This window comes from Lampetra fluviatilis, chromosome 3 (genome assembly GCF_964198595.1).
Source record: "Lampetra fluviatilis chromosome 3, kcLamFluv1.1, whole genome shotgun sequence".
Classification (NCBI taxonomy): domain Eukaryota; kingdom Metazoa; phylum Chordata; class Hyperoartia; order Petromyzontiformes; family Petromyzontidae; genus Lampetra; species Lampetra fluviatilis.
This window is the reverse complement of record NC_136277.1, coordinates 3,044,978-3,063,306: the sequence shown is the minus strand read 5'-3', so window position 1 is coordinate 3,063,306 and position 18,329 is coordinate 3,044,978. Positions and strand designations below refer to the sequence as shown.

General features: G+C 55.4%; 1 protein-coding gene and 1 long non-coding RNA gene across 8 annotated transcripts in view; one reads left to right on the top strand and one right to left on the bottom strand.

Moving 5' to 3' along the window:
• The window catches only part of AGXT2 (alanine--glyoxylate aminotransferase 2), a 223,534-nt gene that overhangs the window by 10,812 nt on the left and 194,393 nt on the right, over nt 1–18,329 (bottom strand). For 6 of the 7 annotated variants that reach the window (XM_078881642.1, XM_078881648.1, XM_078881656.1 and 3 more), the window contains one exon: nt 3,014–3,102. In XM_078881642.1, the coding sequence (XP_078737768.1) occupies nt 3,014–3,102 (89 nt within the window). Of the gene's footprint in view, nt 1–3,013; nt 3,103–7,268; nt 7,532–18,329 lie in introns of those variants that run through there. The other variant, XM_078881684.1, reaches the window with a different exon arrangement.
• The window catches only part of LOC144951452 (uncharacterized), a 36,348-nt gene continuing 21,071 nt past the window's right edge, over nt 3,053–18,329 (top strand). Inside the window, exon 1 of the long non-coding RNA XR_013640494.1 lies at nt 3,053–3,132. This is a non-coding gene — a long non-coding RNA (uncharacterized LOC144951452). The remainder of the gene's footprint in view (nt 3,133–18,329) is intronic.

Sequence of the window (18,329 nt, the reverse complement as noted above, 5' to 3'; positions counted from 1 at the left end):
GAGGCACCGAGAGCCTGACAGTGTAATAGCATAGCGGTCAGCGCTTTCAGTGTCCACGCACGATCCTTTACGGTGGAGGCATATGCCGCAGTGGTAAATAATTACTCTGTGCATGATTGTTCTGATGAATGATTGTACAGCATCGTGGCTTGTATCGACAGATAATGAATGTTTGGGCAAAGCTTTGCTTGGGTTTGGATGGCCCGAAGCCAAACGCACAGAGCCTCCAATCACGGTGAAGTACACCACTCGCTGAGCAAGGACATTCTTGCCAGTAGAGATAAATTGTGACCATGGAAGCAGGTGAGACCTGGGATCAAATAAGGAAAGCAGTGCCGCAAGACAGTATAGATTCACGTAGAGACCCATAGACTTGAACAGCCTTTACAACTTGACTCGTACGACGTATATTGAGATGCAGATTGGCACAGCCTTACAAGTATAGAGACTGATACACTTACATTGAGACATATAGGCTTACATAGAGTGCCCTAGACCTACTTAGAGATCCTGATATTTACATAGCCTTATACAGAGACCTATGAACTTACATAACGAACAAAGACTTATATGGGCTTACAATGAGACCCACATACTTACAAAGAGATATATATAATTACATAAACCCTTGCAAATTAGATGATCCATCCCAACGGATTTTCCCGATAAATATAAGAAAAAACCCAGACTTCCATAGAGACCCACAGACTCACACAAGGCCCATAGTCACATAAAACCCCATGTGTGTATATGTATGTTGAACTTCTTTCGCTCCGTACATAGATTTGCATAGACATTAATAAAGATCCATATTACTACTTAGAGACCCTTAAGCTTACATACAACCCAACACATTCGGCAATGATATTGTGGCCTTAAAAGGAGTATACAGCAAACAGGGTGGCCCAAAACTCAGGACACGTCGGGTTATTTTAACACCGGGCATGAACACGTTGTATTTGTTTATTCTTTAAGTTAATATTATATCTATTATTGTTATTAATATCAATGTTGCTTCTTCCTTTTCAGGCGACATTTAAATATGGAAATTGTTTTACCAAAGACGAACAAGTTAAATTTGGTTTGTTTTACGTATGCTAAATAAGGCAGTTGCAATCTTTACAAAGTCCTGAATACATTTCAAAATGAAAATGATGCATTAATATTCATGGCATTTGGTTGCAATATTCGTAAAAATAAATGAGAACCCTATGTGACTTGTTAAAATAATATAATAACCCTATGTGACTTGTTAAAATAATATAATAACCTTATGTGACTTGTTAAAATAATTACTCTTTGGTTCTTTCGGTAAAGTCACGTATAAAGAGAAAATAATAAATTAAATACTAGCATACGACGTTTCGATTGCAACACAAGCAATCATCATCAGGTATGAATGAAATAGAAACACAAATCTAGTATACTTAGAAATGTAATGTAATACAACAGAGAGTCGGATAACATAACAGTCAACACCCTACCTGGTTGATTACGTTCTTCCTGAGAATGCTAAATTTGAGAGAGAGATAAAACACAGAACCGGAGACATATAGACATACATATAAGCAGCCAGATATCACAGATACATAGAGAGAGACACATACATAGGCACACTGTGTGCCTATGTATGTCTCTCTCTATGTATCTCTGTGATGTATGTGTCTCTCTCTATGTGTTGACTGTTATGTTATCCGACTCTCTGTTGTATTACATTACATTTCTAAGTATACTAGATTTGTGTTTCTAATTCATTTATACCTGATGATGATTGCTTGTGTTGCAAACGAAACGTCGTATGCTAGTATTTAATTTATTATTTTCTCTTTATACGTGACTTTACCGAAAGAACCAAAGAGTAATTCCTGAAGTCACGAAAGTTCCAAATTAAGTTTGTTAAAATAATATAATAACCCTATGTGACTTGTTAAAATAATATAATAACCCTATGTGACTTGTTAAAATAATATAATAACCCTATGTGACTTGTTAAAATAATATAATAACCCTGTGACTCGCCTTTTGTGCCACCCTGTATAACAGCTGACGTGTGTGGCAATGTCTTACGCTTACATAGACGTTTACAAAGACACCTTCCTATACTTGCACAGATTACCCATACACTAACCCACGTAAACATATGCACTCACACAGGCTTACATAGGGGGCCCCATATACTGCACGTATATAAACCTATAGAGATACTCATTGACTTACACAGAGGCCCATATACAGACTCCTCTACTTACGAACGAGTTAGGTTCCAGGTCTGTTCATAAGTCGATGTGTTCGTAAGTACAACTTTGCTCATTGTATGACATGTACACTAAAGACGAGGAATGGCTTTAAAAGTTGTATAATCTCCTGTAGCTGAAGATGCCACTGGTTCTTCACGTTCTGCAGATGTAGATGCCACCGCCGCCATCGATTTGCGCGGCGGTTGAACTTACGACTATTGGTCCAATCAGGCACCTGGACAATCGGACCGCTTTGTTCGTATCTCTGAAAGTTCGTAAGTAGAAGAGTCCCTGTACATTGACAAGGGCTTGCACGGAGACACTGTGCTGCCATCTCCTGGACGACCTCAAAACCCAGCGTTTGTTGATTTTAAATCGCGCTTCATGAGCACAAGTCGGCAACAAACAGCACTATCAAAGTCATTACAGATGAAGTGCGTAACACGTTTCTTGAATTGAGCAAGGGAGGGAACAAGCAGATACAGAAGCGAGACTTGCAGTGGCCGGTGGTGGCTGAACACAGGACAGGTAGTAGAGTCCTCATCACGGGAGGAGGAATCAATGAGTTAAGTTCACGGGACCAGGTAACCGTTGTAGTAGCGATAAAAGAGTGGTCAGGAGGGGACTGACGAGCGGCGAATGGCTGGAGTGCATCGGTGCCGACTCATAACGAACGGGTTTGGGAGCCGGGAGCCACGGAGATGCCAATATCTTCATCAGGTCTTCCACGTCTCCATGTGGTGCAAGGTGTGGGCATAACAAGGCCATACACATACCTCGTAGGGCTGAGGCTCGAAGCTGCAGGGTGGCAGGGTGGGCGGCTCGGCCGGGCTGCTTGCACTGGCCAGACCATGCAGGGCACGCACTGCAGCAGGGTGAACACCCAGCATGCCACGTAAGAACACCCGCAACTACACAAACACCAGCGCTAGAGTGAACACCCAACATTAAGCATGAACACCCACAACTACACATAAACACCCAGCACTACACACGAACACCCAGCACTCCCCATGGACACCAAACAAAACCACACATGAACACCAGCGCTAGAGTGAACACCCAGCACAACGCATGAACGCGCAAACAAATACACATGAACACCCAAGTGTGTGGTTAAGGTTGTTGTAGTGTAGTTGTGATGTGAATGAGGTGATTGTGACAGGCGTGGTGGTGTTTAAGGTGCGGTTGTGTTGCAGTTTTGTTGTGGTGGTTGATGTGGTTTATGCTCAGTGTGGATGTGGTGATAATGGTGCTGCGCTTCAAGTGGTTGTGGTTTAGTTATGCTGCGGTTAAAATGTGGTTAAAGTGGTTGCAGTAGAATTGGTTGTGATTGTGGTTTGATTGGGGTGATTACGGTGGATATGGTGGGCATGGAGTGGTTGTAGTTATGTGTTGTGGTTAGGTAGTGTGGTGGTTGTGGTTAGGTAGTGTTGTGGTTGTGGTTAGGTAGTTGCGGTGGTTATGTAGTTTGGTGGTTGTGGATATGTCGTGTGGTGGTTGTGGATATATCGTGTGGTGAGTGTGGTGGTTGTGGCTATGTAGTGTGGTGGTTGTGGCTATGTTGTGTGGTGGTTGTGGTGGTTGTGGATATGTCGTGTGGTGAGTGTGGTGGTTGTGGCTATGTAGTGTGGTGGTTGTGGATATATCGTGTGGTGGTTGTGGCTATATAGTGTGGAGGTTGTGGTTATGTTGTGGTGGTGGTTGTGGCTATGTTGTGTGGTGGTGGTGGTTGTGGCTATGTTGTGTGGTGGTGGTTGTGGCTATGTTGTGTGGTGGTGGTGGTTGTGGCTATGTTGTGTGGTGGTGGTTGTGGTTGTGTTGTGGTTGTGGCTGTTGTGTGGTGGTGGTTGTGGTGGATGTGGCTATGTTGTGTGGTGGTGGTTGTGGTGGTTGTGGCTATGTTGTGTGGTGGTGGTTGTGGCTATGTTGTGTGTTGGTGGTTGTGGTGGCTGTGGCTATGTTGTGTGGTGGTGGTTGTGGTGGTTGTTGCTTTGTTGTGTGGTGGTGGTGGTTATGTTGTGTGGTGGTTGTGGTGGTTGTGGCTATGTTGTGTGGTGGTGGTGGCGGTTGTGTGGTGGTTGTGGTGGTTGTGGCTATGTTGTGTGGTGGTGGTTGTGGTGGATGTGGCTATGTTGTGTGGTGGTGGTTGTGGTGGTTGTGGCTATGTTGTGTGGTGGTGGTTGTGGCTATGTTGTGTGGTGGTGGTTGTGGCTATGTTGTGTGGTGGTGGTGGTTGTGGCTATGTTGTGTGGTGGTGGTTGTGGTGGTTGTGGCTATGTTGTGTGGTGGTGGTGGTTATGTTGTGTGGTGGTTGTGGCTATGTTGTGTGGTGGTGGTGATGTTGTGTGGTGGTGGTGATGTTGTGTGGTGGTTGTGGCTATGTTGTGTGGTGGTGGTTATGTTGTGTGGTGGTTGTGGCTATGTTGTGTGGTGGTTGTGGTGGTTGTGGCTATGTTGTGTGGTGGTGGTGGTTATGTTGTGTGGTGGTTGTGGTGGTTGTGGCTATGTTGTGTGGTGGTTGTGGCTATGTTGTGTGGTGGTTGTGGCTATGTTGTGTGGTGGTGGTGGTTATGTTGTGTGGTGGTGGTTATGTTGTGTGGTGGTTGTGGCTATGTTGTGTGGTGGTTGTGGTGGTTGTGGCTATGTTGTGTGGTGGTGGTGGTGGTTATGTTGTGTGGTGGTTGTGGCTATGTTGTGTGGTGGTTGTGGTGGTTGTGGTGGTTGTGGCTATGTTATGTGGTTGTGGTGGTTGTGGCTATGTTGTGTGGTGGTTGTGGTTGTTGTGGCAATGTTGTGTGGTGGTTGTGGCTATGTTGTGTGGTGGTGGTGGTTATGTTGTGTAGTGGTTGTGGCTATGTTGTGTGGTGGTTGTGGTGGTTGTGGCTATGTTGTGTGGTGGTGGTGGTTATGTTGTGTGGTGGTTGTGGCTATGTTGTGTGGTGGTTGTGGTGGTTGTGGCTATGTTGTGTGGTGGTGGTTATGTTGTGTGGTGGTTGTGGTGGTTGTTTGTTGTGTGGTGGTGGTTGTGGTGGTTGTGGCTATGTTGTGTGGTGGTGGTTATGGCTATGTTGTGTGGTGGTGGTTGTGGCTATGTTGTGTGGTGGTGGTTGTGGTGGTTGTGGCTATGTTGTGTGGTGGTGGTTGTGGTGGTTGTGGCTATGTTGTGTGGTAGTGGTGGTTATGTTGTGTGGTGGTTGTGGTGGTTGTGGCTATGTTGTGTGGTGGTTGTGGTGGTTGTGGCTATGTTGTGTGGTGGTTGTGGTGGTTGTGGCTATGTTGTGTGGTGGTGGTGGTTGTGGCTATGTTGTGTGGTGGTTGTGGTGGTTGTGGCTATGTTGTGTGGTGGTTGTGACTATGTTGTGTGGTGGTGGTGGTTATGTTGTGTGGTGGTTGTGGCTATGTTGTGTGGTGGTGGTTATGTTGTGTGGTGGTTGTGGCTATGTTGTGTGGTGGTTGTGGTGGTTGTGGCTATGTTGTGTGGTGGTTGTGGTGGTTGTGGCTATGTTGTGTGGTGGTTGTGGTTGTTGTGGCTATGTTGTGTGGTGGTGGTGGTGGTGGTGGTTATGTTGTGTGGTGGTGGTTATGTTGTGTGGTGGTGGTGGTGGTTGTGGCTATGTTGTGTGGTGGTTGTGGTGGTTGTGGCTATGTTGTGTGGTGGTGGTGGTTATGTTGTGTGGTGGTTGTGGCTATGTTATGTGGTGGTGGTTATGTTGTGTGGTGGTTGTGGTGGTGGTGGTTATGTTGTGTAGTGGTTGTGGTGGTTGTGGCTATGTTGTGTGGTTGTGGTGGTTGTGGCTATGTTGTGTGGAGGTTGTGGTTGTTGTGGCTATGTTGTGTGGTGTTTGTTGCTATGTTGTGTGGTGGTGGTGGTTATGTTGTGTGGTGGTTGTGGCTATATTGTGTGGTGGTTGTGGCTATGTTGTGTGGTGGTGGTGGTTATGTTGTGTGGTGGTTGTGGCTATGTTGTGTGGTGGTGGTGGTTATGTTGTGTGGTGGTTGTGGTGGTTGTGGCTATGTTGTGTGGTGGTGGTTATGTTGTGTGGTGGTTGTGGTGGTTGTGGCTATGTTGTGTGGTGGTTGTGGTGGTTGTGGCTATGTTGTGTGGTGGTTGTGGCTATGTTGTGTGGTGGTTGTGGTGGTTGTCGTGGTTGTGGATATGTCGTGTGGTGGTTGTGGCTATGTTGTGTGGTGGTTGTGGTGGTTGTGGATATGTCGTGTGGTGAGTGTGGTGGTTGTGGCTATGTAGTGTGGTGGTTGTGGATATATCGTGTGGTGGTTGTGGCTATATAGTGTGGAGGTTGTGGTTATGTTGTGGTGGTGGTTGTGGCTATGTTGTGTGGTGGTGGTTGTGGTTATGTTGTGTTGTGGTTGTGGCTGTTGTGTGGTGGTGGTTGTGGTGGTTGTGGCTATGTTGTGTGGTGGTGGTTGTGGTGGTTGTGGCTATGTTGTGTGGTGGTGGTTGTGGTGGTTGTGGCTATGTTGTGTGGTGGTGGTTGTGGCTATGTTGTGTGTTGGTGGTTGTGGTGGCTGTGGCTATGTTGTGTGGTGGTGGTTGTGGTGGTTGTTGCTTTGTTGTGTGGTGGTGGTGGTTATGTTGTGTGGTGGTTGTGGTGATTGTGGCTATGTTGTGTGGTGGTGGTGGCGGTTATGTTGTGTGGTGGTTGTGGCTATGTTGTGTGGTGGTTGTGGCTATGTTGTGTGGTGGTGGTGGTGGTTATGTTGTGTGGTGGTTGTGGCTATGTTGTGTGGTGGTGGTTATGTTGTGTGGTGGTTGTGGCTATGTTGTATGGTGGTTGTGGTGGTTGTGGCTATGTTGTGTGGTGGTGGTTATGTTGTGTGGTGGTTGTGGTGGTTGTGGCTATGTTGTGTGGTGGTTGTGGTGGTTGTGGCTATGTTGTGTGGTGGTGGTTATGTTGTGTGGTGGTTGTGGTGGTTGTGGCTATGTTGTGTGGTGGTGGTTATGTTGTGTGGTGGTTGTGGCTATGTTGTGTGGTTGTGGTGGTTGTGGTGGTGGTGGTTGCCCCGTACCCTGCCGAACCCCCCCTCCCGCCCGCGCCAGCCCCCGTGCCACTGCCCGCATCATGGCCTCTCCCTCCTCTCCTCACGGCGCGGACCGCGCGAATGGCGATCCCCTCGCGCGGACCCCGTCCATGGGATGAGGGGAAGGAGGAGGAGGAGACGGGGGGGGATAGGAGAAGGGGGAGGGGAGAGGGGCCCCAGGCATCCTGCCACGCGGTCCAAACTCCGAGGGGCCACGCCACCCCTCCGCTCGCTCGCAACAACATCCACACACTCACCCACCCCCTCGCCCACCCACTCGCACACCCCCTCGCACACCACACCCCCAGGCAAGTCCTCACATACCCCCGAAACCCCACACCCAGCCCTCACCAAACACCCGCACGCATCCACAAACTACACTCACTAACGCCACTTACACAATCATCCACGCAACGCCATCACACACCCCTCACCCACACACCCCTCACCCACACACCCCTCACCCACACACCCCTCACCCACACACCCCTCACCCACACACCCCTCACCCACACACCCCTCACCCACACACCCCTCACCCACACACCCCTCACCCACACACCCCTCACCCACACACCCCTCACCCACACACCCCTCACCCACACACCCCTCACCCACACACCCCTCAAACACTCCCCCACACACACTCCCCCACACACACTCCCCCACACACACTCCCCCACACCACACACCCCATACACACTCCCATACACACACCCCACACACACTCCCCCTCACACACACACCCCTCACCCACAACAACATCAACAACCGCCATTCGCCACTAAGTGGCGGTGACGTCACCACGACGCTTGTGCCAGGCCATGTGCACCTTGAGGCCACGTGAAGTGTCGAACGCCCGCTGGCAGGAGGTCACGGGGCAGACCCAGGTGCCACGGGTCGACTGACCGAGATGACCGAGATGACTGACTGATGCACCACCTGTGCCCCCTACTGTGCCAACTTGCTGTGCTTTAGCCACCCGGCGCTCTGCTCGTTGTTGTGAGCGTCGCTCCTCCGCCCTCCGTTGTTGTTGGAGGGCGACTGCCTCCAACTGCCCAGTAGCGTCCTTCACGAGCCTCCTCCACTGAGGCCGATCTTGACACCGCTGGTACCAGTCATCGGCAAGTCCACTCAGCTCCACGTCCTCCTGTACCACATCACTCCATCTCTTCTCTAGCCCGTGCCGCGCCCGTTTAGCCCCCTCGATCCGGCCGAACAAAAGCTGCTTAGGCATGCGGTGGCTGGGCATGCGGGCTACATGACCCAGCCAACGCAGCCTTGCCTGCCGGAGGAGCTCACTGATGGGACTTTGCCCAGATCTTTCAAGGACTTGTGAGCTCCTCACACAATCCAGCCTGGTTAAACCCAGGATGGATCGTAGGCAGGCCAGCCTAAATGTTTCCAACCGGCGAAGATGCTCCAATAGGGGGGTCCACGTTTCGCAAGCGTAGAGAAGGGAGGGAATGACCGTGGCCGAAAAGACCTGAAGCTTCGTGCGGAAGCGACAGACCAGGTAGCTTCCACACAGCGTTACGCAACCGATGAAAAGATATTGCCGCTCGACTGATTCGGAGTGAGACCTCTGCTGATAAACTGGAGCCGGTCATAAGCACACTGCCCAGGTATGGGAAACTCTCCACTCTCTCCACAACTGCCCCATCACCAATTGGGAGTTGTGGGGGTGGAGTGTCCGATGGTACAAAATACCCAGGCAGGTGCTTAGTTTTGGTGGGGCTGATGGTAAGGCCCCACCTCTTAGTGGCACGCTCCAGTCTCAGCAGCAGCGTCTCCAACTCCTCTTCTGAATGAGCAGCTATTACCAAATCATCGGCATACATAACGTGGTTGACCAATAGGGAGCCATCCCTTGATCGCACCCGGGCGTCGATCAGCCTCCCATTATATCTGTACCAAATGGAAATTCCCCCGGTACAGCTATTGAAGGCTTCACGAACTACGCAGTCGAAATAGATGTTAAATAATGTGGGAGCCAGAGGACATCCCTGTCGCACCCCAAGGTGTACAGGGAAAGGCTCCGACTCCCGGCCACGTAGTTTTACCCGGGCCCGCTCACCATCATGAAGGTCCTTAATAATCGTGAGCAGAGGGTCAGGGACTCCGAAAGCATGAAGAACAACCCAGAGCCCAGTCCTACTGATGGTATCATAGGCCTTGACCAGGTCAAGGTCTATGATACCACCCACACACACTCCCCCACACACTCTCTCACACACTCCCCCTCACATGCCTGCACCCACACACTCCCACACACACTACCCTCACACCTCACACTCCCCTCACACCCCTCACCCACACACTCCCTCACACACACACTCCACACACACTCCCCCTCACATGCCTCACCCACACACTCAGCTCCCTCACCCACACACTCCCACACACACTCCCTCACCCACACACTCCCCCTCACACCCCTCACCCACACCCCTCCTCACACACTCCCCCTCACACCCCTCACCCACACACTCCCTCACACTCCCCCACACACTCCCCCTCACATGCCTCACCCACACACTCCCTCACCCACACACTCCCCCTCACACTCCTCACACACCCCTCACACACTCACCCTCCCCCTCACACTCCCTCACACACCCCTCACCCACACACCCCTCACCCACACACTCCCTCACCCACACACCCCCTCACCCACACACTCCCCTCACACTCCCCCACACACTCCCCCTCACATTCCTCACCCACACACTCCCCCTCACCCACACACTCCCCCTCACACCCCCTCACACACACTCCCTCACCCACACACTCCCCCTCACCCACACACTCCCCCTCACACCCCCTCACACACTCCCTCACCCACACACTCCCACACACACTCCTCACCCACACACTCCCCCTCTCACACCCCTCACCAACACCCCTCACCAACACCCCTCACCCGCACACACCCCTCACCCACACACTCCCCCTCACACTCCCTCACACACCCCCTCACCCACACACTCCCTCACCCACACACTCCCTCATCCACACACTCCCCCTCACACCCCTCACTCACACCCCTCACCCACAGCACTCCCTCACACACCCCTCACTCCACAGCTACCCACTCCCCTCACACTCCTCACACCCCCTCACACTTCCTCACACCCCCTCACACCCCCTCACACTCCCTCACACACCCCTCACACTCCCATCACCCCCTCACACTCCCTCACACTTCCTCACACTCCCTCACACCCCTCACACTCCCTCAAACCCCCTCACACTCCCTCACACCCCCTCACACTCCCTCACACTCCCTCACACCAACTCACACTCCCTCACACTCCCTCACACTCCCTCATCCCTCACACCCCCTCACAATACCCCTCATCCCCTCACCACTCCCTCACACTCCGTCATCCCTCACACTCCCTCACACCCCCTCACACTCCCTCACACTCCCTCACAAGCCAACTCACACTCCCTCACACTCCCTCACACTCCCTCATCCCTCACACCCCCTCACACCCCCTCATCCCTCACACTCCCCTCACACTCCGTCATCCCTCACACCCCCTCACACTCCCTCATCCCTCACACCCCCTCACACCCCCTCACACTCCTCATCCTTCACACCCCCTCACACTCCCTCAACAGCACCCCTCATCCCTCACACTCCCTCACACTCCCTCATCCCTTACACTCCCTCACACCCCCTAACACCGCTCTCAGCACACTCCCTCACATACACCCGCTCACACTCCCTCACACTCCCTCACACTCCCTCACCCACTCACGACTCCCTCACACTTCCCTCACACATCTCAGCACTCACTCACACCCCTCACACTCCCTCAAACCCCCTCACACCCCCTCACACCCCCTCACACTCCCTCACACCAACTCACACTCCCTCACACTCCTTCACACTCCCTCATCCCTCACACCCCCCTCACACTCCCTCATCCTTCACACCCCCTCACACTCCCTCACGACTCCCTCACGACTCCCTCATCCCTCACACTCCCTCACACTCCCTCACACTCCCTCACACCCCCTCACAACCCCCTCACACTCCCTCACACTCCTCATCCCTCACACCCCTCACACCCCCTCACACTCCCTCACACTCCGTCATCCCTCACACCCCCTCACACTCCCTCATCCCTCACACCCCCTCACACCCCCTCACACTCCCTCATCCTTCACAACCCCCTCACTAACTCCCTCACACCCCCTCATCCCTCACACTCCCTCACACTCCCTCATCCCTTACACTCCTCACACCCCCTAACACCCCTCACACTCCCTCACACCCCACCCCCTCACACTCCCTCACACTCCCTCACACTCCCTCACCCCCCTCACACTCCCTCACACTTCCTCACACTCCCTCACACCCCCTCACACCCCCTCACACTCCCTCACACCAACTCACACTCCCTCACACTCCTTCACACTCCCTCATCCCTCACACCCCCTCACACTCCCTCATCCTTCACACCCCCTCACACTCCCTCACACTCCCTCATCCCTCACACTCCCTCACAACTCCCTCACACCCCCTCACACCCCCTCACACTCCCTCACACTCCCTCATCCCTCACACCCCTCACACCCCCTCACACTCCCTCACACTCCGTCATCCCTCACACCCCTCACACATCCCTCATCCCTCACACCCCCTCACACTCCCTCATCCTTCACACCCCCTCACACCCCCTCACACTCCCTCATCCCTCACACCCCCTCTCACTCCCTCATCCTTCACACCCCCTCACACTCCCTCAAACTCCCTCACACTCCGTCATCCCTCACACCCCCTCACACTCCCTCATCCCTCACACCCCCTCACACTCCCTCATCCTTCACACCCCCTCACACCCCCTCACACTCCCTCATCCCTCACACCCCCTCACACTCCCTCATCCTTCACACCCCCTCACACTCCCTCATCCCTCACACCCCCTCACACCCCCCACTCCCTCATCCCTCACACCCCCTCTCACTCCCTCATCCTTCACACCCCCTCACACTCCCTCAAACTCCCTCACACTCCCTCATCCCTCACACTCCCTCACACTCCCTCATCCCTCACACCCCTCACACCCCCTCACACTCCCTCACAATCCGTCATCCCTCACACCCCCCTCACACTCCCTCATCCCTCACACCCCCTCACACCCCCTCACACTCCCTCATCCCTCACACTCCCTCACACTCCCTCACAACCCCCTCACACCCCCTCAACACTCCTCATCCCTCACACCCCTCTCACTCCTCATCCTTCACACCCCCTCACACCCCCTCACACTCCCTCACACTCCGTCATCCCTCACAACCCCCTCACACTCCCTCATCCCTCACACCCCCTCACACTCCCTCATCCTTCACACCCCCTCACACCCCCCTCACAACTCCCTCATCCCTCACACCCCCTCACACTCCCTCATCCTTCACACCCCCTCACACTCCCTCATCCCTCACACCCCCTCACACCCCCTCACACTCCCTCATCCCTCACACCCCCTCTCACTCCCTCATCCTTCACACCCCCTCACACTCCCTCAAACTCCCTCACACTCCCTCATCCCTCACACTCCCTCACACTCCCTCATCCCTCACACCCCTCACACACCCCCTCACACTCCCTCACAATCCGTCATCCCTCACACCCCCTCACACTCCCTCATCCCTCACACCCCCTCACACCCCCTCACACTCCCTCATCCTCACACTCCCTCACACTCCCTCACACCCCCTCACGCTCCCTCACACCCCCTCACACTCCCTCACACCCCCTCACACCCCCTCACACTCCCTCATCCCTCACACCCCCTCACACTCCCTCACACTCCCTCACACCCCCTCACACTCCCTCACACTCCCTCATCCCTCACACCCCCCTCACACTCCCTCACACTCCCTCACACTCCGTCATCCCTCACACCCCCTCACACTCCCTCACACCCCCTCACACCCCCTCACACCCCCTCACAACCCCCTCACAACTCCCTCACACCCCCTCACACTCCTCAACCCCCTCACACTCCCTCACACTTCCTCACACTCCCTCACACCCCCTCACACTCCCTCAAACCCCTCACACTCCCTCCACAACACCCCGTCACACTCCCTCACACTCCTCACACTCCCTCATCCCTCACACCCCCTCACACCCCCTCACACTCCCTCATCCTTCACACCCCCTCACACTCCCTCATCCCTCACACTCCCTCACACTCCCTCACACCCCCTCACACCCCCTCACACTCCCCTCATCCCTCACACCCCCTCACACTCCCTCACACTCCGTCATCCCTCACACTCCTCACACCCCCTCACACTCCCTCACACCCCCTCACACCCCCTCACACTCCCTCATCCCTCACACCAACTCACACTCCCTCACACTCCTTCACACTCCCTCATCCCTCACACCCCTCACACTCCCTCATCCTTCACACCCCTCACACTCCCTCAACACCCCCTCATCCCTCACACTCCCTCACACTCCCTCATCCCTTACACTCCCTCACACCCCCTAACACCCCCTCACACTCCCTCACACCCCCTCACACTCCCTCACACTCCCTCACACTCCCTCACCCCCCTCACACTCCCTCACACTTCCTCACACTCCCTCACACCCCCTCACACTCCCTCAAACCCCCTCACACCCCCTCACACCCCCTCACACTCCCTCACACCAACTCACACTCCTCACACTCCTTCACACTCCCTCATCCCTCACACCCCCTCACACTCCCTCATCCTTCACACCCCCTCACACTCCCTCACACTCCCTCACACTCCCTCATCCCTCACACTCCCTCACACTCCCTCACACTCCCTCACACCCCCTCACACCCCCTCACACTCCCTCACACTCCCTCATCCCTCACACCCCTCACACCCCCTCACACTCCCTCACACTCCGTCATCCCTCACACCCCCTCACACTCCCTCATCCCTCACACCCCCTCACACCCCTCACACTCCCTCATCCTTCACACCCCCTCACACTCCCTCACACCCCCTCATCCCTCACACTCCCTCACACTCCCTCATCCCTTACACTCCCTCACACCCCCTAACACCCCCCTCACACTCCCTCACACCCCCTCACACTCCCTCACACTCCCTCACACTCCCTCACCCCCTCACACTCCCTCACACTCCCTCATCCCTCACACCCCTCACACCCCCTCACACTCCCTCACACTCCGTCATCCCTCACACCCCCTCACACTCCCTCATCCCTCACACCCCCTCACACCCCCTCACACTCCCTCATCCTTCACACCCCCTCACACTCCCTCACACCCCCTCATCCCTCACACTCCCTCACACTCCCTCATCCCTTACACTCCCTCACACCCCCTAACACCCCCTCACACTCCCTCACACCCCCTCACACTCCCTCACACTCCCTCACACTCCCTCACCCCCTCACACTCCCTCACACTTCCTCACACTCCCTCACACCCCCTCACACTCCCTCAAACCCCCTCACACCCCCTCACACCCCCTCACACTCCCTCACACCAACTCACACTCCCTCACACTCCTTCACACTCCCTCATCCCTCACACCCCCTCACACTCCCTCATCCTTCACACCCCCTCACACTCCCTCACACTCCCTCACACTCCTCATCCCTCACACTCCCTCACACTCCCTCACACTCCCTCACACCCCCTCACACCCCCCTCACACTCCCTCACACTCCCTCATCCCTCACACCCCTCACACCCCCTCACACTCCCTCACACTCCGTCATCCCTCACACCCCCTCACACTCCCTCATCCCTCACACCCCCTCACACCCCCTCACACTCCCTCATCCTTCACACCCCCTCACACTCCCTCACACCCCCTCATCCCTCACACTCCCTCACACTCCCTCATCCCTTACACTCCCTCACACCCCCTAACACCCCCTCACACTCCCTCACACCCCCTCACACTCCCTCACACTCCCTCACACTCCCTCACCCCCTCACACTCCCTCACACTTCCTCACACTCCCTCACACCCCCTCACACCCCCTCACACTCCCTCACACCAACTCACACTCCCTCACACTCCTTCACACTCCCTCATCCCTCACACCCCCTCACACTCCCTCATCCTTCACACCCCCTCACACTCCCTCACACTCCCTCATCCCTCACACTCCCTCACACTCCCTCACACCCCCTCACACCCCCTCACACTCCCTCACACTCCCTCATCCCTCACACCCCCTCACACCCCCTCACACTCCCTCACACTCCGTCATCCCTCACACCCCTCACACTCCCTCATCCCTCACACCCCCCTCACACTCCCTCATCCTTCACACCCCCTCACACCCCCTCACACTCCCTCATCCCTCACACCCCCTCTCACTCCCTCATCCTTCACACCCCCTCACACTCCCTCAAACTCCCTCACACTCCGTCATCCCTCACACCCCCTCACACTCCCTCATCCCTCACACCCCCTCACACTCCCTCATCCTTCACACCCCCTCACACCCCCTCACACTCCCTCATCCCTCACACCCCCTCACACTCCCTCATCCTTCACACCCCCTCACACTCCCTCATCCCTCACACCCCCTCACACCCCCTCACACTCCCTCATCCCTCACACCCCCTCTCACTCCCTCATCCTTCACACCCCCTCACACTCCCTCAAACTCCCTCACACTCCCTCATCCCTCACACTCCCTCACACTCCCTCATCCCTCACACCCCTCACACCCCCTCACACTCCCTCACAATCCGTCATCCCTCACACCCCCTCACACTCCCTCATCCCTCACACCCCCTCACACCCCCTCACACTCCCTCATCCCTCACACTCCCTCACACTCCCTCACACCCCCTCACACCCCCTCACACTCCCTCATCCCTCACACCCCCTCTCACTCCCTCATCCTTCACACCCCCTCACACCCCCTCACACTCCCTCACACTCCGTCATCCCTCACACCCCCTCACACTCCCTCATCCCTCACACCCCCTCACACTCCCTCATCCTTCACACCCCCTCACACCCCCTCACACTCCCTCATCCCTCACACCCCCTCACACTCCCTCATCCTTCACACCCCCTCACACTCCCTCATCCCTCACACCCCCTCACACCCCTCCTCACTCCCCTCATCCCTCACACCCCCTCTCACTCCCTCATCCTTCACACCCCCTCACACTCCCTCAAACTCCCTCACACTCCCTCATCCCTCACACTCCCTCACACTCCCTCATCCCTCACACCCCTCACACCCCCTCACACTCCCTCACAATCCGTCATCCCTCACACCCCCTCACACTCCCTCATCCCTCACACCCCCTCACACCCCCTCACACTCCCTCATCCCTCACACTCCCTCACACTCCCTCACACCCCCTCACGCTCCCTCACACCCCCTCACACTCCCTCACACCCCCTCACACCCCCTCACACTCCCTCATCCCTCACACCCCCTCACACTCCCTCACACTCCCTCACACCCCCTCACACTCCCTCACACTCCCTCATCCCTCACACCCCCTCACACTCCCTCACACTCCCTCACACTCCGTCATCCCTCACACCCCCTCACACTCCCTCACACCCCCTCACACCCCCTCACACTCCCTCACACCCCCTCACACTCCCTCACCCCCTCACACTCCCTCACACTTCCTCACACTCCCTCACACCCCCTCACACTCCCTCAAACCCCCTCACACTCCCTCACACCCCGTCACACTCCCTCACACTCCCTCACACTCCCTCATCCCTCACACCCCCTCACACCCCCTCACACTCCCTCATCCTTCACAACCCCCTCACACTCCCTCATCCCTCACACTCCCTCACACTCCCTCACACCCCCTCACACCCCCTCACACTCCCTCATCCCTCACACCCCCTCACACTCCCTCACACTCCCGTCATCCCTCACACTCCCTCACACCCCCTCACACTCCCTCACACCCCCTCACACCCCCTCACACTCCCTCATCCCTCACACCAACTCACACTCCCTCACACTCCTTCACACTCCCTCATCCCTCACACCCCCTCACACTCCCTCATCCTTCACACCCCCTCACACTCCCTCACACCCCCTCATCCCTCACACTCCCTCACACTCCCTCATCCCTTACACTCCCTCACACCCCCTAACACCCCCTCACACTCCCTCACACCCCCTCACACTCCCTCACACTCCCTCACACTCCCTCACCCCCTCACACTCCCTCACACTTCCTCACACTCCCTCACACCCCCTCACACTCCCTCAAACCCCCTCACACCCCCTCACACCCCCTCACACTCCCTCACACCAACTCACACTCCCTCACACTCCTTCACACTCCTTCATCCCTCACACCCCCTCACACTCCCTCATCCTTCACACCCCCTCACACTCCCTCACACTCCCTCACACTCCCTCATCCCTCACACTCCCTCACACTCCCTCACACTCCCTCACACCCCCTCACACCCCCTCACACTCCCTCACACTCCCTCATCCCTCACACCCCTCACACCCCCTCACACTCCCTCACACTCCGTCATCCCTCACACCCCCTCACACTCCCTCATCCCTCACACCCCCCTCACACCCCCTCACACTCCCTCATCCTTCACACCCCCTCACACTCCCTCACACCCCCTCATCCCTCACACTCCCTCACACTCCCTCATCCCTTACACTCCCTCACACCCCCTAACACCCCCTCACACTCCCTCACACCCCTCACACTCCCTCACACTCCCTCACACTCCCTCACCCCCTCACACTCCCTCACACTTCCTCACACTCCCTCACACCCCCTCACACCCCCTCACACTCCCTCACACCAACTCACACTCCCTCACACTCCTTCACACTCCCTCATCCCTCACACCCCCTCACACTCCCTCATCCTTCACACCCCCTCACACTCCCTCACACTCCCTCATCCCTCACACTCCCTCACACTCCCTCACACCCCTCACACCCCCTCACACTCCCTCACACTCCCTCATCCCTCACACCCCTCACACCCCCTCACACTCCCTCACACTCCGTCATCCCTCACACCCCTCACACTC